The 22,573-nt window shown below is 42.8% G+C and overlaps 1 protein-coding gene across 10 annotated transcripts in view; it reads right to left on the minus strand.

Annotated features, from left to right (window-relative positions):
• Positions 1-305: 305 nt before the first annotated feature.
• OS9 (OS9 endoplasmic reticulum lectin) overlaps positions 306-22,573 on the minus strand; it is a 30,010-nt gene continuing 7,742 nt past the window's right edge. For 4 of the 10 annotated variants that reach the window (XM_081594192.1, XM_081594191.1, XM_081594190.1 and 1 more), the window contains 9 exons: positions 5,180-5,390; positions 4,960-5,061; positions 4,640-4,740; positions 4,389-4,440; positions 3,628-3,716; positions 3,151-3,426; positions 2,685-2,874; positions 1,356-1,468; positions 306-1,071 (listed from right to left, as the gene is read on the minus strand). In XM_081594192.1, coding sequence (XP_081450318.1) covers positions 946-1,071; positions 1,356-1,468; positions 2,685-2,874; positions 3,151-3,426; positions 3,628-3,716; positions 4,389-4,440; positions 4,640-4,740; positions 4,960-5,061; positions 5,180-5,390 — 1,260 coding nt within the window. In that variant the 3' untranslated portion in view covers positions 306-945. Of the gene's footprint in view, positions 1,072-1,355; positions 1,469-1,618; positions 1,784-2,684; positions 2,875-3,150; positions 3,427-3,627; positions 3,717-4,388; positions 4,441-4,639; positions 4,741-4,959; positions 5,062-5,179; positions 5,391-22,573 lie in introns of all 10 variants that reach the window. The other 6 variants (XM_081594188.1, XM_081594186.1, XM_081594184.1 and 3 more) reach the window with 3 other exon arrangements.

The raw sequence follows: 22,573 nt of genomic DNA on the forward strand, positions 1-22,573 counted from the left end.
GAGGATCCCCATGGTGGGTAACTCTGTGTGTACCCTGTGGCTTTTGGGATATAAAGGGGGAGAAGGAACAGAAATGGACAGATGAGGAAAAGGAGGGAGACTAGCACTGCAATTGCTTCAGTCCTGGCCAGGCCAGCAGGCTTTGCTTCACTGTCCTGGTCTCTTCTGCATACCCCAGATCCACTGCCACTTCCCTGACTGTGAAGCACAGAAAGGGACCAGAGAGCATGCCCTCCATCCTAGGAGAACACCAAGTCTCCTCCCTACTGAGTGCCGCCCCCCTCCAAAGAAAAAAAGATGGATGGTTTGATGGTCCAGTTCTTTATTTAGAAACCTGATTGTTCTAGAACATGGTAGGTGGGTCTGTAGCCTACCCTTTTTGTGGGATTGTGTCAGAGGTGGTGGGCAACTTTTTTCCCATTTTCTCAGCAACAGAGAGAAGGTGCTTCCACTCAGAAGCACAGATTTGTGGGAACAGTGTGGAAAGGGAAAGGGGCAGGACATTTCAAGCTGATCTGGGGGAAGTGGGGCGGTGACTCTCAGCAGGAGTGGGGCAGGGGAGCGGGGCCTACCTCTTAGGGCCTGCTGACCGGCCCCACTCTTCTCACTCTCCCTGCTCTACTCAAAAGATCTCAAAATGCTTGTTAGGGAGGGGAAAGGAACCCACAAGCTGGGGGATGACAGCAGGGGCAGCCAGGAGGGAAGGAAGAGGGTGTGGGGAGAACCAGGGACAGCAGATCACATAGGCCTGGAGGTCTCCAGGTCTCAGCAGTAGCAGCAGCACTTGCCCCACAGCCCCTCCACACCCCACGAGGGCCTCGGGGTCCACAGCTCACAGCTCAGCTCTCTGCTGTTTCGCCTTCAGGGCCCTGAGGGTTGTGGGGGACAGAGGCAGGGCCAGTCTAGGAAGACTCTGAACTCTTTGGTGAGCTGATGGTGGTGATCTCAGAAGTCAAATTCATCCAGGTCCCCAGTGCCCTCCCCGCCTGGGGAGCCCCACACCCGGCGGTAATTGCTCTCCAGCTCTTTCTGCCGCTGCCTCTCTTTCTGCGCCTCTTCAGCTCCCTGCACCTGGGGGAAGGCCACACGGTGGGGTGGGGAGGTGGAATGAGCAGAGGCTGTAGCAGACACTGGAGGAGGGGGGTAGGGGGCAGGAGCCAGCACTCACACAGTTGACTTGTAGGGCTCTTGCTGAGGGCTCAACACCTAGAACTGATAGCCTCATCTTATAGATGAGGAAACTGAGGCGAGGCTGGGGGTGCCTGGAGGACTCTAAACCTCACCCTCAACCCCTCAGCCTGCGGGGGGACAGGGAAGGCGGGAAGTCCAGGACTCAGGGGTGGGGTGCCTCTCACCAAAATATTGAAGAAAATCTCCTTGAGGTTTTTCGTATCCTCATCAGTCAGCCAACGTGCATCCTCCTCAGTCCCTTCTGTCCCTGGTCGGACAATTTTGATCTCAATTTTCCCTGGAAAGGAGTGGGATGGGCAGTGAGAGGAGAGGCCGGCCAGGTGGCAGCTCCAGTGCAGGTCTTCTGCCCCCTGGGTCCCCAGCCCCTCCACTTCCGGCAGCAAGCCCTTCCAACAGCTCTGAATCCAGACCGCCCCCTAGGGCCCACCTTCGGCTGTGAGTCCCTCCCTCTCCAGCAGGTCTTTCACCAGCCCCTCGATTTGTTTCAGCTGTGGGTTTTCCCGTTTCATCTCGAGGACAGTCAGATCCTGATTGGGGCCTCCGTGACGGAGCTTGGTGACCCGGACCCGGACTCTGTGCTCAGGATCCTCCTCTTAGAGGGGGAGACACACAGGGAGACACAAAGCAGAGCCGTGACTCCAGGGTTAGGGGCTGGGGTGCTCGCCTCTCCCTAAGCCATCAGTTGGTTTTGGCAAGTTATTCCCTCTCAAACAGGTATCTGAGTCAGGGTTCAGAATAAATTAGGACCCATCACCCCCCACCCCATTCCAACCTATAAAGCTCCCTCCACCGACTGCAGTTTCCTTTCTTCCCTCTGGACCCAGTAATTCTGCCCATCACCTACAGGAAAACAACTGTTTTCTGAAGCAAAAATCAGAGAAGTTGGGGCCTGCAGAGAAGTTTGTTTTAAGAAGGAGGTTGGAAAACTTTGGTTTGGCACCCTACAACGTTGGTACTTGAAAGACATTTCAGTGTTTATAATAGAGATAGTAGGATGGAAGGATTGAAACTAGGACATTAGACCTGGAATGCCTGGTCTCTGCACCTACGGGACCCGTGGGACAGACACAAGGGACACAACAGGAAGGGAATGAGTCTGTCCAGGCAATTGGCTTATGAGTAGCTGGGCTGCCTATTCCTCCCTTCCAGCTGAGGGCACTCCCTGTGCAGTCCTAGGTGACACGATCATCTGTCACAGGTGTGTGGTCTTTGGCCTGCACACTCATGGTCACTCATTTAATATCTACTCATCAATGACAAGGTGCCAGCAAAGTGCTAGGCACTGGATGTATAGAAGCAAGCCAGGAAACAGCCATGCCAGTGAGCCACACAGGCTCTGAAAGCTGCTTCTCAAATGGATCACTAGAAAGTAACCAGGCAAAGGGCTAGAGGTGTTGGGAAGCACGAGAATGGTGTTCCAGAAAGAGCGAGAGGGTGAGCATTCTCACAAGGGATAAAAGTGACGGACCTGGTTCCTGTCTGACAGCCCTCACCTGTTGGTTGAGGGGGTGGGGGAGGCTTTTTGGGGACAACCCTCCTTTTTCGGTGCTTCTTCATCAGCTCTGGGCTCTGTTTTTCCTCCAGCCTTTTGATGAGTTTGTTGAGAGTGGATGTCAGGGCCAGCATAGCCCGATCGCGCTCTGACTCCTTCTTCAGCCCGTCTGGGTCTAGCTCTTTCTCTGTCTGGGAGGCCCAAGGTGGGGGTGGAGAGTCAGGGATCTGGGGAGTGAGGGGCCATCCAAGCTCTACAAGGGAGTAATGGCTAAGTCTCATCCTTCTCACAGATCCCCTTCCCCACCATCCCAGTTTTAATTGCAGTTCAGGGCTCCTGGCTGAATGACCCAGGCAGGAGAGGCGTGTCCCGGGTTCTCTCCCCGCCCCTCGACTGGCCCCGCCTACCGGCGCAGGCAGCCAGGGAAGCTGGAGGCCGCAGGCCGCAGGCGGGAGAGCAGAGCTCACCTCCTGGATGATGTTCTCCAGCTCCCGCTCCATGCCAGCCTTCACCTCCGCCCGGAGCCGCTCTCGGTCTGACGGGAGCAGTATACCTTCCAGTTCCTTCTCAAATTCTCCCAGCAACTGCCGTTCATCCTCATCTTCATCTTCATCCTCATCCTCCTCCTCTTCTTCCACCTCGTTCTGCTGTTCTGGGTCGCCCTTTTCCTTCACCTCTGGTTCCCTGGAAGGGACTTCTGTAGCACTGTCTCCAGGCTGCTCCTGGCCTGCGTTTGGCTTCCCCTGGATGGGTGAGGATCAGGAAAAAGAAAGAGATGGCAAATGGTTGGGGTTTCCATAGAGACAGCAGGGATGTGGTTTAGCTGGGGACTCATGAGGAGTAAAGGAAGTTGAAGCAGCTCTTTGGGCCCAGTTCAGGGGTGGTGTTCCGAGTGCTCCCAGCAGGGAGAAAGGTTCTATCCTTCCTGGGAGCAGGGCTCATACCTTTCTTGTTCCACCCTTCAGCTCCTCTATCAATCGAATCAAGTCTGCGGGACTCCGAATGACTTTGACCTGTACATTGTTCTGAAAATCTGAGATGAAAGAATAGGAATAGATCATAAATTAATTCTACTTTGACTTCCTAAGAAGAGGAGTTGAGGAAGCCAAGGAAGGACACGGTCCCTGGCTCCAGGAACTACCTGTCTGTCTGAGAGACAGCGGCCAACACACCCCTAGAAAGAGCACTTAGGGGGCCTAAGGTGGCCTCAGGTGAGAGAGAGAAGGATGCTAACAGGCTGCCCAGTCCCCTGCTCTTTCATGTGCCACTGAGTTCTTCCTGGCAATCAACCTGGCTTTTAGGTCAACAGAAGAGATTCTGGGGTCAAGGGCTCCTCCTCCCTGAATCCTGTTCTCCCCACAAATACAAACCCTTTTTTGTCTGCTCAGCTCCAGGGATTGTACGGTAAACTAGATTCATTCTCATTTAATCCTGTAACAGCTCTCTAAGGTAGGGGTTATTGCCCACATGTTATGGGTGAGGAAATTGAGCTTAAGGGAGATTATCCAGGACTATAAAGTCAGGCAAGCAGTGGAACCACTGTGTTCTGCTACCCTCCTAGAGAAGCACTGCTGTCTCTAAAAAGGAATCTGCTGCTGGCCCAGCTGCCCAGCCTTTCTCCTAGTGTCTAGGTCTATCCCCACGCCATGCTTGCCAACCTGAAAACACACGCAAGCAGTATAGGAGACGTGGAGAGTTCACTCACCATCGGGAGAGGTTGGCGGTGGGTCTGTGGCTTCAAGGTTTGGTTCCTGCTCCTGATGGGGAGAAAAGGGCAGAGTCAAGTACGCAGGCTTCTGCATGCCAACCACACTCTTAAGGCACTGCCTGTGGGTATGTCCTTGCATCCCTAGGTAAGAAGAGGTCATCTCATAATGAACCTCAGCTTGAGTGGCCCTCCGACCCAAAGCCCATGTTCAGCCTCCTCAGAGAAGTGGCTAGGAAGCTGGCTCTCACCTCGGCCTGTGTCTCCTCCCTTTCTGGGGGCTGTTCCTCTGGCTCGTGAAGCATCTTCCAGAAATCTGATTCCTTACTATTCTCCTTGGCTGGGCTTGCACCTAGAATACAGAAAACAAGGAGGAACCGGAAAGGGGAGATGGGATATGTTTCCCTCTTCTATTGTAAGGTGTTAGGGCCTGTAGTACTCCTTCCCCCTCCCCAAAGTCAGGGCTGTTGGGCTGTTGAGGACAACACATCCCTGGGTGCACAGGACAGTAACACTGAAGAAAGGAAGAAGTGGAGACATGTGTCATGGAACAGGTGACTCAAGGACCTACCTGCTTTCTTTGGTGGCACCACCCCAGGCTTGGTCTCACTCCACACTGGAGGGTCCGGGTCTTGCCACCCCTCTATGGCCCTGTCTCCGTACTGCTTTGAGTCTACCGGAAGACAGCATGTCAGCAGGACAGGGATACATTCTCAGCTCTTTGATACTTGATCTTCTGCCTGTCTCTCCCTTTGTGTCTCCTTCCTCCCTGTCCTCTTTTAATTACTCACCAGCTTGCCTCTGAATGTAGGCCATGTACTCCTCAGGCTGCAGGGCGGGGTGGCAGAGAATGGCCTGGGGAGCAGCACTGGGTGGGGGCCGGAGGAGTGGGTGAGGGCAGAGCCGAGGAGTTCGAATGGTCAGCACGTAAGAACAGGACAAGGGCTCGTCTACTCGATCAATGTAGTCCCCAGAGATACCAGCGCCCTCATCACAGAGGAACTGCCAGGACAGGAGGATGAATAAATAGTAATCACCACCAACCATTACTATTAGTTCTTAGAACAGCTGTCTGCTATTAGGGACTTACAGTCTGTCAGGCACTGTGCTCTATGCATCATGTATATGGTGCTATATATGCATTGTTATTGTTTAGTTGCTACATTGTATCTGACTTTTTTGCAACCCTATGGACTGTAGCCCGCCAGGCTCCTCCATCCATGGGATTTGCCAGGCAAGAATACTGGAGTGGGTTGCCATTTCCTTCTCCAGGGGATCTTTCTGACCCAGGGATGGAACCCCCGTCTCCTGCATTGGCAGGTGGATTCTTTACCACTGAGCCACCAGGGAAGCCCTTCACATGCATTAGCTCATTTAATTATCATGACAACCCAGTGAGGGAGGTAACAGTATCTCAACTCTGTGGCTCAAGATACTGGGGTTTGATATAGTTGAGGGACTTGTTCAGGCTGACCAACTGATAAGTGGTAAAAATACGAATTGAACTTGGGCAACTTAACTGTAGGTAACTAGCTGATTTCTGTTTCATGTTCTTGCTTTATGTAAATACAGTATGTACATACTTATACATATTTGATATATATTTTATATGTATTTGAAATATGTATATTCTTTGTGTGTGTGCATGTGTGTATGATTTAAAAAAACTTCAAACAGTTCTAAGGCCTTTGTATTAATCAGAAAGAAAGTAAAGGTATCAATTAATGTTAGCCTTTGATAAGTTAGGATTCACCATTGTAATTTCTGGAGCTTCCCTGGTGGCTCAGCAGTAAAGAATCCGTCTGCCAATACAAGAGATGTGGGTTTGATCCTTGGGTTAGGAAGATCCCCTGGAGAAGGAAATGGCAACCCACTCCAGTATTCTTGCCTGGGAAATTTCATGGACAGAGAAGCCTGGCAGGGCTCCATGGGGTTGCAAAGAGTCGGATATGACTGAGTGCACACACATGCGCGCGCACACACACACACTGTAATTTCTAACATAACTATTACAAGTAGAAGAGAGGTCCCATTTCTGAGTGGCAGCACAAGGAGCTCTGCAGATCCACTCCCTAGTGAAATTTCATAACTGGTGAACACTTTTTTTTTAACTCAGGCATTTAAAATCTCTGGAAATTTTCCCAAGGATATACAACAAATTAAGAAACATCTATTCAAGAAAATCCACTAAATCTTGAATAGTGAAAGTTTGTAGTACTTGGGCCATGACCTTCCTTCTTTTCCCCCAACCCTGACTTCACACCTCAGACAGATGCTCCACTCCAGGTGAGTGAGGTCCAAAAAATGGGGCTTCTATCCCCTCAGCATCCAGTCAAGGGATATGGTATGTCACCAGAGGGGCAGGCCACCAATATTCCTTAATCCTCTCTAGTTACAAGTTGCAGAGAATAAATTCCTGCTGAATACGGTCAAGAGACCAAGACTCCCTTCCTCCACTCAGCCCCACTCATAGGACAGTGGCTGCACCTCAGGTGCAGAAGGACAGGAATACTGGGCCTTGATCATCCTCACCACAGATCACTAAAAGGGCAGAGGTTTCACAACAGAGATGAGAACTGAGAGGACCAGAGGCTATCACCCCTGCCCAGGTCTCTGCTCATAAAACAGGAGTGTCACTCTGACAGAACTGGGTCAGTGTCTCTGACATCAGCTCCAGAGCAGGGGCTTAGAGATTCTGCCAGGGGGAGAGGCAATCCATTAGAACAGAAAGCTCCAAAGCTCTTTCCAAATGAACTGACTTCTTGTGAAAGAGTATGAGGAAGTTTAAGCCTAAGGGCACTTTCCAAAAAATGAAAATATTGGTGGTAAGCACTAAAGAAGAGGCTGGTATCATCAAAAACAACCCTGGTACAGAAGCCCAAATGTAACTGGATCAGATTATGGAGCAACTTATGCCCCACATGTCAAAAACTACAGAGCAATTGGCTAGCAATTAATGAGTATGAACAGCTGGGTATGATATCAGCAGAGGCAGACAGATTAACACATCAGCAAAAGAGACAGCCAAAGGGAGCCCTGCTGACACACCATCATCCACTGTGGCTGTGTGCATGCCCATGGCTGTGCCCTCAGAGGAGTGACATCAGTGACTTCATACTGCAGGAGGAATAGGCCTCATTAAAGTAGCTCAGCCAAGTCATGAAAGAAACAAGCAAATGACCAAAACAAGTCTCATGGTGGAGGCCAAGAATCAGTATCCAGACTTGCTCCAATATATTACCTAAAATATATTTTAGGTATATTTTAATATATTTTTTTTCACTTTTCAACAAAAAGTTATGAGATAAGCAAAGAAACAAAGTGTGACCCATATGCAGGAAAAAAGCAGGCAACAGAAAATGCTTGTGAGAGGACACAGATGTTAGATTTCAGAGAGAGATCTAGACTACATTTTAAAGAGCTAAAAATTTAAATCATATAAAGTATGTTCTCCTATAATTAAAAAAGATACATGCACCCCCTATGTTCACAACAACACTATTTACAAAAACCAAAACATGGAAACAATCTAAATGTCCATTGACAGATCAATGGATAAAGATGTGGTACATATGTACACTGGAATACTATTCAGCTGTGAAAAAGAATGAAATAATGGCATTTGCAGCAACATGGATGGACCTCTAGAGATTGTCACACTAAGTGAAGTAATTCAGAAAGAGAAAGACAAATACCTTATTATATCACTTACATGAATCTAAAATACGATGCAAATGAACTTATCTATGAAACAGAAATCGACTCACAGACAAAAAGAACAGACTTGTGATTGCCAACGGGGAGGGGAGGTGGAGAAGAGAACAATTGGAAGTTTGGGGTTAGCAGATGTGAAAGTGAAAGTCGATCAGTCGTGTCCAACTCTTCATGACCCCATGGACTATAGCCTGCCAGGCTCCTCTGCCAGTGGAATTCTCCAGCCAGAATACTGGAGTGGGTAGCCATTCCCTTCTCCAGGGGATCTTCCCAACACAGGGATTGAACCCAGGTTTCCCACATTTCAAGTGGATTCTTTACTGTCTGAGCCACCAGGAAGCCCAAGCAGATGCACACTATTATATACAGAATGGATAAACAAGGTCCTACTGTATAGCACAGGGAACTATATTCAATATCCTGTGATAAACCATAATGGAAAAGAATTATGAAAAAGAATGTATATATATATATGTATAACTGAATCACTTTGCTGTGTAGCAGAAATTAATACAGCATTGTAAATCAATTATATTTCAATAAAATACATTTTTTTAAAAACAGGGACAAAGTATGTTCTCTAACCACAGTGTAATGATATTAGAAATTAATAACAAAGAAATCTGGGGAATCCATAAGTATGTAGAAATTAATACACTCTTAAGTAACCAATGGCTCAAATAACAAGAAAATTAGAAAATATTGAGATGAATGAAAACACAATGAAGACATAATATATCAAAACTTATGGATGCAGCTAAAAAAACTGACTAAAGAAGAAAAAATCTATTCTAATAGACCAGTAACAATTAAAGAGGTTAAGTTAGTAATTAAAAACAACTACCCATACAGGCAAGCTTGGGTCAAATGGGTCTACTGATGAATTTTACCAAACATTTAAAACATAAAAATTCCAACTGGTCTCAAACTCTTCAAAAAAATAGAAGAGGAGGGGCTTCTGTGGTGGTCCAGTGACTTGTACTTCCAATGCAGGGGGCACAGGCTTGTTCTCTGGTCAAGGAAATAGACCCCACATGCTGCAAGTAAGAGTCCGCTTGCCACAACTAAACATCCTGCATGCTGCAACTAGAAGACCCTGCATGCCTGGCACAGATAGCTGCTGCTGCTAAGTCACTTCAGTCGTGTCTGACTCTGTGCCACCCCATAGATGGCAGCCTACCAGGCTCCTCCGTCCCTGGGATTCTCCAGGCAAGAGTACTGGAGTGGGTTGCCATTGCCTTCTCTGGCATAGACTGACATACAGATAAATAATGCCTTCCCTGGTGGTCTACTGGTTAAGAATCTGCCTGCCAATGCAGGGGACATGGGTTTGATTCCTGGTCTGGGAAGATTCCACATGTTATGGGGCAACTAAGCCCGTGTGCCACGACTCCTGAGACTGAGCTCTAGAGTTGATGCTATGCAACAAGAGAAGTCCAGGCACCAAAACTAGAGGGGAGCTCCTGCTCTCCACAGCTAGAGAAAGTCCATGCACAGCAACAAAGACTCAGTGCAGCCAAAAATAAATAATTTTTTAAAATAAATAAATATTAGAAAAAAAAACCCCAAAACACAAAAAATAGAAGAAGAGGGAACACTTCCCAACTCATTCTATGAGACCAGGGAATTCCCTAAACCAACAACGCTTTCATTTAAAAAATAAATTTAAAATGTAATATTATAAAAACAACAGCTAACTATTCTCTAACATCTACTATTTCAAAGGCAAAAAACAAAACAAAACAAAAAAACCCAAAACTACAAAACATTGCTGAAAGAAATTCAAGACTTAAATGGAAAGATATCCAAGTTTACAGATTATAAGACTTAATATTGTGAAGATGGCAATACTCCCCAAATTGATCTTCAGATTTAATTGCAATCTCCATCAAAATTTCAGGTGCCTTCTTTGCAGGAGTTATGTTCCTAAAATTCACATGAAAATTCAAGGAACTCCACATAGCCAAAACAATCTTGAAGAACAGGATTGGATTTCAAATCATACTTAGGGATTTCAAAGCTTGCTACAAAGCTACAATATCAAGACATTGTGGTACTAACATAAGTATACAGACCAATGAAACAGAATTGAGTCCAGAAATTAACCTTCACTATTATCATCTTCTATGCAGGTCAGGAAGCAACAGTTAGAACTGGACATGGAACAACAGACTGGTTCCAAATAGGAAAAGGAGTATGTCAAGGCTGTATATTGTCACCCTGCTTACTTAACTTATATGCAGAGTACATCATGAGAAACGCTGAGCTGGAAGAAACACAAGCTGGAATCAAGATTGCCGGGAGAAATATCAATAACCTCAGATATGCAGATGACACCACCCTTATGGCAGAAAGTGAAGAAGAACTAAAGAGCCTCTTGATGAAGGTGAAAGAGGAGAGTGAAAAAGTTGGCTTAAATCTCAACATTCAGAAAACTAAGATCATGGCATCTGGTCCCATCACTTCATGGGAAATAGATGGGGAAACAGTGGAAACAGTGTCAGACTTTATTTTTTGGGGCTCCAAAATCACTGCTGATGGTGACTGCAGCCATGAAATTAAAAGACGCTTACTCCTTGGAAGGAAGGTTATGGCCAACCTAGATAGCATATTTAAAAGCAGAGACATTACTTTGCCAACAAAAGTACGTCCAGTCAAGGCTATGGTTTTTCCAGTGGTCATGTATGGATGTGAGAGTTGGACGGTGAAGAAAGCTGAGCGCCGAAGAATTGATGCTTTTGAACTGTGGTGTTGGAGAAGACTCTTGAGAGTCCCTTGGACTGCAAGGAGATCCAGTCAATCCATCCTAAAAGAGATCAATCCTGGGTGTTCATTGGAAGGTCTGATGTTGAAGCTGAAAATCCAATACTTTGGCCACCTCATGCAAAGGGTTGACTCATTGGAAAAGACCCTAATGCTGGGTAGGATTGGGGGCGGGAGGAGAAGGGGACGACAGAGGATGAGATGGTTGGATGGTATAACCGACTCGATGGACATGGGTTTGGGTAGACTCAGGGAGTTGGTGATGGACAGAGAGGCCTGGCGTGCTGCGGTTCATGGGGTCGCAGAGAGTTGGACACGACTGAGCGACTGAACTGAACTGAACTGATTATCATCTTCCAATAAGGTTACCAAGATGATTCAATGGGAATTGTCTTTTCAACAAATGATGCTAGGTCAAAAGGATATCTACAAGCAAAACAATGAAGTTTGACTCCTACTTCATACCATACATAAAAATTAACTCCCACTGGATCAAAGACCTAAAGGTAAAACTATAAAACTCTTAGAAGGAAACATAAGTGTAAGTCTTCTCGGCCTTAAATGAGGCAATTATTTGTTAGGTACAATATCAAGAGCACAAGTAACAACAAAAGGAAAAAAAAGATAAATTGGAATCCATCAAAATTAAAGGCCTTTGTGTTGTAAAGGACACAATCAAGAATGTGAAACGACAATCCACAGAATGGGAGAAAATATTTGCAAATCATATATCTGATAAAGAACTTATATCTAGAATATATAAAGAAGTTTTACAACTCAATAACAAAATGACAATGCAATTTTCAAATGGACGAAAGATCTGAATAGACATTTCTCTAAAGAAAAAAGACAAATTGCTAATATGCCCATGAAAAGATGCTCCACACTGTTAACCATCAGGAAATGCAAATCAAAACTACAATGAGATGCCGCTTCATACTCACTAGGAAGGCTATAGTCAAAAAAGATGAAAAACAGGGCTTCACTGGTGGTCTGGAGGTTAAGAACCCAACTGCCAATGCAGAGGACACAGGTTCAGTCCCTGGTCTGGGAAGATCCCACATGCCGAGGAACAACTAAGCCACAACTACTGACCCAGCAATCTAGAACCCAAGAGCCACAATAACCGAGCCCCCGTCCTGCAACTACTGAAGCCCGCCACAAGAGAAGCTACCTCAATGAGGAGACCGCGCACTGCTACGAAGACCAAACGTGGCCAAAAATAAAACAAAATTAATTAATTAATTTTTAAAAAGATGAAAAACAAGTGTTGATGAGGATGTGGAGAAATTCAAACTCTCACCCACCACTTGTGGGATTATATAATAAAACAATGAGACTGTTTCAGAAAAAGTCTGGCAGTTAAATATAGAATTTAATGAAAGTCTGGCAATCTAAAAATATTAAAGTCTGGCAATTTAATATAGAATTACCATATGATCCAGCAATTCTACTCCTTGGTATATACCAAAAGATAAACCACACAAAAACCTGTTCACATATGTTAAAAGCACCATTGTTCATAATAGCCAAAAAGTGCAAACAACCCAAGTGTTCACCAACTGATGAATGAATAGATAGAATGTGGAATATTATTTGGCAATAAAATGTAAAGCAGTACTGGTACATGCTACACACAGATGACTCTTGAACACATGATAAATGAAAGAAGCCAGACACAAAAGGTCACACATTATACACATTACATCTACAGAGTGAAAGATGAGAGGTTGTCTGGAGAGGCGGAGGTAGACTAGAAAGTAACTGCTCAAGGGTAGAGGATTTCTTTCAGGGAGATGACAATAGTCTACAATTGATTGTGCTGATGGCTGCACACCTCTGAATACATGAAAAAACCACTGAAAAACACCCTCAATTGTGTGCTATGTGACTTGTATCTCCATAAATGTGTTATTTTAAAAAATAAAGACAGCAAAACTTCCCACTGAGATGAGAGAAAAGTGGCATCATTAAGATAAAACAAACCAAAAGCAAGGAAGGAGAGAAAAAGTGGAACAAAGGAAAGCATAAAATAAAATGTTAGACATAAGTCCAAATATATACACACACATATATAAATGGCTAAAAATGTTTTAAATACAAGTACATGCTATTTGGAGACACATTTAAAACGTAAGAATATAGAAAAGGTAAAAACAAAAGGATGAAAAAAATCAGTAAACATAACTCAATGAAAGCCATTACAGCTGTATTATTATCACACCAGAGACTTAAAGTAAAAAAATTACTAAGATAAAGGTCAATTCATAATGTTAAAACATTCAATTTATGAGGAATAATAATTTAAATTGTGTGTAATTCTTTATCTTCCTTGTCTGTCTCTCCCAATGAGATGAGGCATTTTTGTCTCGTGTTCTCTTGAAATATCTCTAGCAACTAGAACAGTTCCTGGCACATAGAAGCACTTAATAAACATTTGCTGAATAAATTGATATGTAGCCCCAAGATACAAAAAGCAACAGCTGACAGAATAATGACGAATAAATTGAAAGAATAATAAGTAAAAACAGACAAATCCATAATTATCGTGGGAGACAGATCAGTAAGGATACAAAAGATTTGAACAGCATGACCTAAAAGACATACAGAAAACATCATGCCTCACAGTAGAGGACATGTTATTTTCAAACACAAAGAACCATTCATAGACACTGACATACAATGTACTGTACCAGTCTCACCAAATTTGAAAGGACTCAAATTTAATGGTATAACCACGAAAGTCTATGTAGCTATTATATATAAGATAAGATAATCAGGGAAACTTGAAATGATTGAATATTTGGTGATAAGAAATTATGGTTAATTTTTTTAGTGTGATATAGTACTGTGGTTATATTTTTAAAAGAGCTCTAGTCTTTTAAGGATAACACAAAAATATTTAAGGATGAAATGAGATGATGCCTGCAATCTGCTTCCAAATAAGCTGGGAGTGGAAGTATAGTGCATGGAGGTGGGCAAGGGGATAGATGAAATGAGACTGGCCATATTGGTTGAAGCCAGATGATACACAGGGAGGTCACTGGACAATTCTCTCTGTTTTTATGTTTTTCATTTTCTGTAACAGAAAGTTTTTACAGACAATCTTTAAATATATATCACCTGCACCCAGCAATTATACTTTCAAGATACAGTTACACATATACATATGTATAATAGAATTATCTTCTGTAATGACAAAAAGTAGGAGGGAAATGATTTTAAGCACACAGTAATGGTGACAAAATGAGAGAACATTCATACAATGGAATATTATGCAAACATGAAAACAAAGAATAAAGTTCTAGATGTACTGCCCCTGAAAGATCACTAAGAATTATTGTCAAGATGTATAAAAATAAGGTGGTACAAAGTAGGTTTAACATACCGTGCATTGTATGTTTTAAAAAAAACGGAAGAGGAAATAAGAATCTCTAATCACAACTGCTTTTAAACACACAAAGAAAGGCGGAAGGCTACAGAATAATAAGGGGAGGGTTACTGGGCGGTGGAGGGCATGATGGGAAATGAGCAGGTGGGAGATAAGTTTGGGAGGGAAAATTTTTATCGCATACCTTTATACTTTCTGGGTTTTGAGTTATGAGCGAGTATTATCAATTTGAAAAGTAGATTAAAAAAACTTAAAATAGCCTCAGAAAACTGTGACATATTTGGAGTAGTAACTGGAGAGAAATTTATAAGAGATGCAAAAGAGGAAAAGCTGGAAATGAGTTAAGTACTAAAGAAATTAGGGGGAAAAAAGGCAAATTAAAGCTGAATAAAGTAGAAGGAAGGAAAAGAACGATTAGCCTGGAAATAAATACAATGGAAAACAAATATGATACAGAAGCTCAACAAAGCTGAAATCAGTTCTTGGAAAAGTCTAATAAAACTGACCAGCCTCTCAAGAGTGACTAGTAACAAAACCTGTTGCTGCTGTTTAGTCACTTAGTCATGTCCAACTCTTTGAGACTCTATGGACTGTTGCCTGCCAGGCTCCTCTGTCCATGGGATTCTGCCATTTCCTTTTCCAGGGGATCTTCCCCACCTAGGGACTGAATCTGCATCTCCTGCTTGGCAGGTGGATTCTTTACCACTGAGCCACTTGGGAAGCCCCACACTTCCTTTAGCATTTTCCAAACTCATTACACTCCAGGGTTTTCCCTATGGTATGCATTGTGGTATGATATACTCTAATCACTGTTTTATGGACAAAGGTTTTCCACATTCATACATTCATAAGGTCTCTCCTCTGTGTGAATCCTCAGGTGTACTCCAAGAGCTGAATTTTGGGTAAAAGCCTTCGCACATTCACTACACTCATAGGGTTTCTCTCCTGTGTGAATTCTCTGTTGTGCACTAAGATGTGACTTCTGAGGAGAAGGTCTTCCCACCCTCACTGCCTTTTTAGGATTTTACACCTGTGTGAATTCTCTGATGTACTCTGAGGATGGAATTACATGCAAAAGGAATAACCTGAAGAGAGGAATCTAATTACAGATGCTACAACAGTTAGAACTGGACGTGGAACAACAGACTGGTTCCAAATAGGAAAAAGAGTATGTCAAGGCTGTACATTGTCACCCTGATTATTTAACTTATATGCAGAGTACATCATGAGAAATGCTGGGCTGGAAGAAGCACAAGCTGGAATCAAGACTGCCGGAAGAAATATCAATAACCTCAGATATGCAGATGTCACCACCCTTATGGCAGAAAGCGAAGAAAAACTAAAGAGCCTCCTGATGAAAGTGAAAGAGGAGAGTGAAAAAGTTGGCTTAAAGCTCAACATTCATAAAACTAAGATCATGGCATCCGGTCCTGTCACTTCATGGCAAGTAGATGGGGAAACAGTGGAAACATTGGCTGACTTTATTTTTTCGGGCTCCAAAATCACTGCAGATGGTGATTGCTGCCATGAAATTAAAGGACGCTTACTCCTTGGAAGGAAAGTTATGACCAACCTAGACAGCATATTAAAAAAGCAGAGACATTAACTTTGTCAACAAAGGTCCGTCTAGTTAAGGCTATGGTTTTTCCAGTGGTCATGTATGGATGTGAGAGTTGGACTATAAAGAAAGCTGAGCACTTAAGAATTGATGCTTTTGAACTGTGGTGCTGGAGAAGAGTCTTGAGAGTCCTTTGGACTGCAAGGAGATCCAACCAGTCTATCCTAAAGGAGATCAGTCCTGGGTGTTCATTGGAAGGACTGATGTTGAAGCTGAAATCCCAATACTTTGGCCACCTGATGTGAAGAGCTGACTTATTTGAAAAGACCCTGATGCTGGGAAAAATTGAGGGCAGGAGGAGAAGGGTTCGACGGAGGATGAGATGGTTGGATGGCATCACCAACTCAGTGGACATGGCTTTGGGTAGACTCTGGGAGTTGGTGATGGACAGGGAGGCCTGGTGTGCTGCGGTTCATGGGGTCACAAAGAGTTGGACACGACTGAGCAACTGAAGCTAAACTGAACTGACAGAGGTTAGAATAGAAGGAAATAAGCAACTTTATACCAAGAAATCGGAAAAATGAGACAAACTAGACAGATTCCTAGAAAATATACTAAAACTGACCCAAGTAGAAATAAAAAACTTAGAATATTCCTAAAACTACTAAAATAAATGAATCATAAGTAAAAACCTTCCTACAAAGAAAACCTAGACCAAGATGATTTTCCAGGTGAATTCAAGCAAACATGTAAGAATAAAAAATTACAATCTTACACAATCTTCAGAATATAGAAAAAGTGAACATTTTTAACTGATTTTCTGAAGCTAGCATAACCTTGTCTAAAGCATGATAAGGACAGTACTAGAAGGAAAAACTAAGGTGAGTCTCTCTCAGGAGATATATACAAGATCCTTAAAAACATCACAGACTGAGTCCAACAAGATAAAAAAAGGATACTCAAAGATAATACATATGAACTTCCCTGGTGGTCCAGTGGTTGAGAATCCACCTACCAATGCAGGGACAGGGGTTTGATTCCTGGTCCGGGAAGACTGCACCTGCCTTGGGGCAGCTGGGCCTGTGCACCACAACTGGAGAGTAGCCCCGACTTGTCGAAACTAGAGAAAAGCCAGCATGCAGCAACAAAGACCCAGTGCATTCAAAAATAAATAACTAACAGTATTTTTAAAAAGATAGTTTTAAAACTAGATGCATCTCAGGAAAGCAAAATTGGTTTAACATTAGAAAACTGATAAATAACTTAACGTCAAATCACAGATACAGAAAACAAACCAGTGGTTATCAGTGGGGAGATGAAAGGGTGAGCAATACAGGGGCAGAGAATTAAGAGGTACAAACTATACTGTATAAAATAAACCACAAGGATATACTGAACAACACAGGGAATAGAGCCAATATTTTATAATAACTATAAATGGAGTATAACCTTTAAAAATTGTGAATCACTATACTGTACACTGTAATTTACATAATTTGTAATCAACTATACTTCAATTAAAAATTTTGGGGGGGTTGGGAGGGAGGCTCAAGAGGGAGAGGATATATATACACATATAGCTGATTCACTTTTTTGCACAGCAGAAACTAACACAACATTGTAAAGCAATTATATTCCAATTAAAATTTTTTTTAATTTTTTAAAAATAAGAGCAAAAAAATGTCTCTGAGTGTAAAAAAGAAGCTAACAATGGTTGCCTTTCTATGGGGATAGAAACAGAGTGATGAGGGGAAAGTGTGTTAAGACTTTTCTCTGTACACTTTGTAAAGCGTTTCTATATTAGAGCTATGAAAATTCATATCTATTCAAAAATTAAATATAAAATTTTCTAAGTGTGAAAAAAATCCAAGAAGTCAGAAAGAGAACAGAACTTAAAGGAAGAAGAAGGAAATAAATAATAAAGATAAAATAATGAAGATGTTCCCCTTCACGGATCACTGCCTTGTCATGGAGAAGGGGCCTGTGTAACCTGGAGACGCCATGAGCCATGCCATGCAGGGCCACCCAAGGGCACAGGTCATAGTGAAGAGTTCTGACAAAATGTGGTCCACTAGAGAAGGAAATGGCAACTCACTCCAGTATTCTTGCCTGGAGAACCTCATGGACAGTATGAAAAGGCAGAAAGATATAATACTGGAAGATGAGCCCTCCCCCAGGTCGGAAGGTGTCCAATATGCTACGGGGGAAGAGCGGAGGGCAATTACCAACAGCTCCAGAAAGAATGGGCCAAAGTGGGAATGACACTCAGCTGTGGATGTGTCTGGTGGTGGGAGTCAAATCTGATGCTGTAAAGAATAATAGTGCATAGGAATCTGGAACGTTAGGTCCATGAATCGAGGTAAATTGGATGTGGTCTAGCAGGAGATAGCAAAATTGAGCATTGATGTCTTAGGTATCAGTGAACTAAAATGGACAGGAATGGAAGAATTTAATTCTGATGATACAGATGACCACTATATCTACCAACTGCTGTGGAGAGGAATTCCTTAGAAGAACTAGAGTAGTAGTCCTCATAATCAACAAGAGTCTGAAATGCTGTACTTGGGTGCGGTCTTAAAAACAACCGAATAATTTCAGTTCATTTCCAAGGCAAATCATTCAACATCACAGTAATTCAAGCCAATGCACCAACCACTGATGCAAAAGAAGCTGAAGTCAACCGGTTCTAAGAAGACCTACCACACCTTCTAGAATCAACACCAAAAAAGATGTCCTTTTCATCACAAGGGATTGGAATGCAAAAGGAAGTTAAGAGATACCTGGAATAACAGGCAAGTTTGGCCTTGGAGTACAAAGTGAAGCAGGGTTAAAGCTAACAGAGTTTTGTCAAGAGAACATGCTGGTCACAGCAAACACCTTTTTCCAACAACACAAGAGAAGACTCTATACATGGACATCACCAGATGGTCAATAGTGAAATCAGACTGATTATTTTCTTTGCTGTCAAAGACGGAGAAGCTCTATACAGTCAGCAAAAACAAGACTGGGAGCTGACTGTGGCTCAGATCATGAGTTCCTTATTGCAAAATACAGGCTTAATTTGAAGAAAGTAGGGAAAACCAGTAGGCCACTCAGGTATGACCTAAATCAAATCCCTTATGATTTTACAGTGGAAGTGACAAGCAGATTCAAGGGATTACACCTGATAGACAGAGTGCCTGAAGAACTATGGACAGAGGTTCGCAACATTATACAGGAGGTGGTAACCAAAACCATCCCAAAGAAAAAGAAATGCAAGAGGGCAAAGTGGTTGTCTGAGGAGGCTGTACAAATAGCTGAGGAAAGAAGAAAAGCAAAAGGCAAGGGAGAAAGGGAAATTTATACCCAACTGAATGCAGACTTCTAGAGAATAGCAAGGAGACATAAGAAGGCCTTCTTAAATGAACAGTGCAAAGAAATAGAGGAAAACAATAGAATGGGAAAAACTAGGGATATCTTCAAGAAAATTAGAGGTATCAAGGGAACATTTTATGCAAGGACAGGCACAATAAAAGACAGAAATGGTAAGGACCTAATAGGAGCAGAAGAGATTAAGAAGAGGTGGCAAGAATACACAGAAGAACTATACAAAAAAGATCTTAATGACCCAGATAACCATGATGGTGTGGCCGCTCACCTAGAGCCAGACATCCCAGACAGCAAAGTCAAGAGGGCCTTAGGAAGCATCACTATGAACAAAGCTAGTGGAGGTGACGGCATTTCAGTTGAGCTATTTCAAATCCTAAAAGATGATGCTGTTGAAGTGCTGCACTCAGTATGTCAGCAAATTTGGAAAACTCAGAAGTGGCCAAAGGACTGGAAAAGGTCAGTTTTCATTCCAATCCTAAAGAAGGGCAATGCCAAAGAACGTTCAAACTACCATGTGCTCATTTCATATGCTAGCAAGGTTATGCTCAAAATCCTTCAATCTAGGCTTCAGCAGTATGTGAGCCAAGAATTTTCAGAAGCATAAGCTGGGTTTCGAAGAGGCAGGGGAACCAGAGATCAAATCACCAACATTCACTGGGTCATGGAGAAAGCAAAGGAGTTCAAGAAAAATATCTGCTTCTCAGCTGACAAAGAATTAATCTCAAAAATATACAAGCAGCAGCTGCAGCTCAATTCCAGAAAAATAAATGACCCAATCAAAAAATGGGCCAAAGAACTAAACAGATATTTCTCCAAAGAAGACATACAGATGGCTAACAAACACATGAAAAGATGCTCAACATCACTCATTATCAGAGAAATGCAAATCAAAACCACAATGAGGTACCATCTCACGCCAGTCAGAATGGCCGCTATCAAAAAGTCTAAAAACAATAAATGCTGGAGAGGGTGTGGAGAAAAGGGAACCCTCCTACACTGTTGGTGACAATGCAAACTAGTACAGCCACTATGGAGAACAGTGTGGAGATTCCTCAAAAAACTGGAAATAGAACTGCCATACAACCCAGCAATCCCACTGCTGGGCATATACACCAAAGAAACCAGAATTGAAAGAGACACGTGTACCCCAATGTTCACTGAAGCACTGTTTACAATAGCCAGGACATGGAAGCAACCTAGATGTCCATCGGCAGACAAATGGATAAGAAAGCTGTGGTACATATACACAATGGAATATTACTTAGTCATTAAAAAGAATGCATTTGAATCAGTTCTAATGAGGTGAATGAAACTGGAGCCTATAGAACAGTCTTTTGGACTCTGTGGGAGAAGGCAAGGGTGGGATGATTTGGGAGAATAGCATTTAAATATGTATATTATCATATGTGAAACAGATCGCCAGTCCAGGTAAAATGCATGAGACAGGGTGCTCAGGGCTGGTGCACTGGGATGACCCTGAGGGATGGGATGGGGAGGGTGGTGGGAGGGGGGTTCAGGATGGGGAACACATGTACACCCATGGCTGATTTATGTCAATGTATGGCAAAAACCACTACAATATTGTAAAGTAATTAGCCTCCGATTAAAATTAATTAATTAAAATTTAAAAAAAAGAAAAATATCTGCTTCTGCTTCAATGACTATACTAAAGCCTTTCACTGCATGGATCACAACAAACTGTGAAAAACTCTTAAAGAGATGGGAATACCAGACCACCTTACCTGTCTCCTGAGAAACCTGTATGTGGGTCAAGAAGCAATAGTTAGAACCAGACATAGAACAACTAACTGGGTCTTAATTGGGAAAGGAGTCCAAGGCTGTATATTGTCACCTTGCTGATTTAACTTATATGCAGAGTACATCATGCAAAATACTGGGTTGGATGAATCATAAGCTAGAATCAAGATTGCTGGGAGAAATACCAACAACGTCAGATATGCAGATGACATCACTCTAACAGCAGAAAGTGAACAGGAACTAAGGGTGAAATAGGAGAGTGAAAAAGCTGGCTTGAAACTCAACATTAAAAAAAACTAAGACCATGGGATCCAGTCTCATCACTTCATGGCAAACAGATGGGGGAAGCAGTGACAGATTTTACTTTCTTGGGCTCCAAAATCACTGCAGACAGTGACTGCAGCCATGAAATTAAAAGACGTTTGCTCTTTGGAAGAAAAGCTATGACAAACCTAGTCAGTGTATTAAAAAGCAGAGACATCACTTTGCTGACAAAGGCCTGGATAGTCAAAGCTATGGTTTTTTTAGCGGTCATGTATGGATGTGAGAGTAGGACCATAAAGAAGGCTCAACGCCAAAGAATTGATGCTTCCAAATTGTGGTGCTGGAGAAGACTCTTGAGAATCTCTTGGACTGCAAGGAGATCAAACCAGTCAGTCCTAAAGGAAATCAACCCTGAATATTCATTGGAATGACTGCGGCTGAAACTGAAACTCCAATACTTTGGCCATGAGAAAAGCCGACTCATTGGAAAAGACCCTAATGCTGGGAAAGATTGAGGGGAGGAGAAGTGGGCGACAGAAAATGAAGTGGTTGGATGGCAACACCGACTCAATGGACATGAATTTGAGCAGATTTTGGGAGATAGTGGAAGACAGAGGAGCTTGGCGTGCTACAGTCCGTGGGGTCACAAAGAGTCAGACACAGCTTAGTGAAGAAAAACAACAACAAAATGAAGATGTTAATGAAATAGTAATCAGTGATTAACAGTTATTCAACATTGTTAATGTGCTTACTACCACTGCACTGTACACTTAAAAATTGTTAAAATGGCAACTTTTAATGTCTGTTTTACTATAACTTAAAAAACAATTAAAAATAAATGAAGAATTCCTTTATGTTAAAAAGACATTGATAAAATGGGCAATGCACCAAATTCACCAATAAAAGCTGCATTCCCCATAACCCAGTGATTCTAGCAGGTATTTCCCTGGAGAAACTCTTCCCCATTCACAGTGTGGTCTACATAGCAGCACTGTGTCTAAGGGCAGTAGAGTTGAAATCCAACTGTTCCTCAATAGAGGAATGGATAAGTAAACAGTGAAACACAATGCAGCCATTAAAATCATTGAACTGGATCTTCACATCATGCCATAGAATGGTAAATACCTCCATTAGTGAAAAAGCAGAACTATGCTGACGTATAATTTTAAAACACAAAACTATACATATTGCCTATGATATGTGTAGCACTAATAAAAGTACAAAGCAACTACAGAGATGGTTCTGGTTGTTTCTGGAGACAAGACAAAGAAATGAGATGGTGGGCTTTAACTATATCAATAGCATTTTATTCCTTTTATTTAAAAAAAAAACAGATCCAAAGCAAATATGGCAAAATGTTAAACATCT

Source organism: Giraffa tippelskirchi, chromosome 4, assembly GCF_054371585.1.
Source record: "Giraffa tippelskirchi isolate mGirTip1 chromosome 4, T2T-mGirTip1v1.2.pri, whole genome shotgun sequence".
NCBI classification, from domain to species: domain Eukaryota; kingdom Metazoa; phylum Chordata; class Mammalia; order Artiodactyla; family Giraffidae; genus Giraffa; species Giraffa tippelskirchi.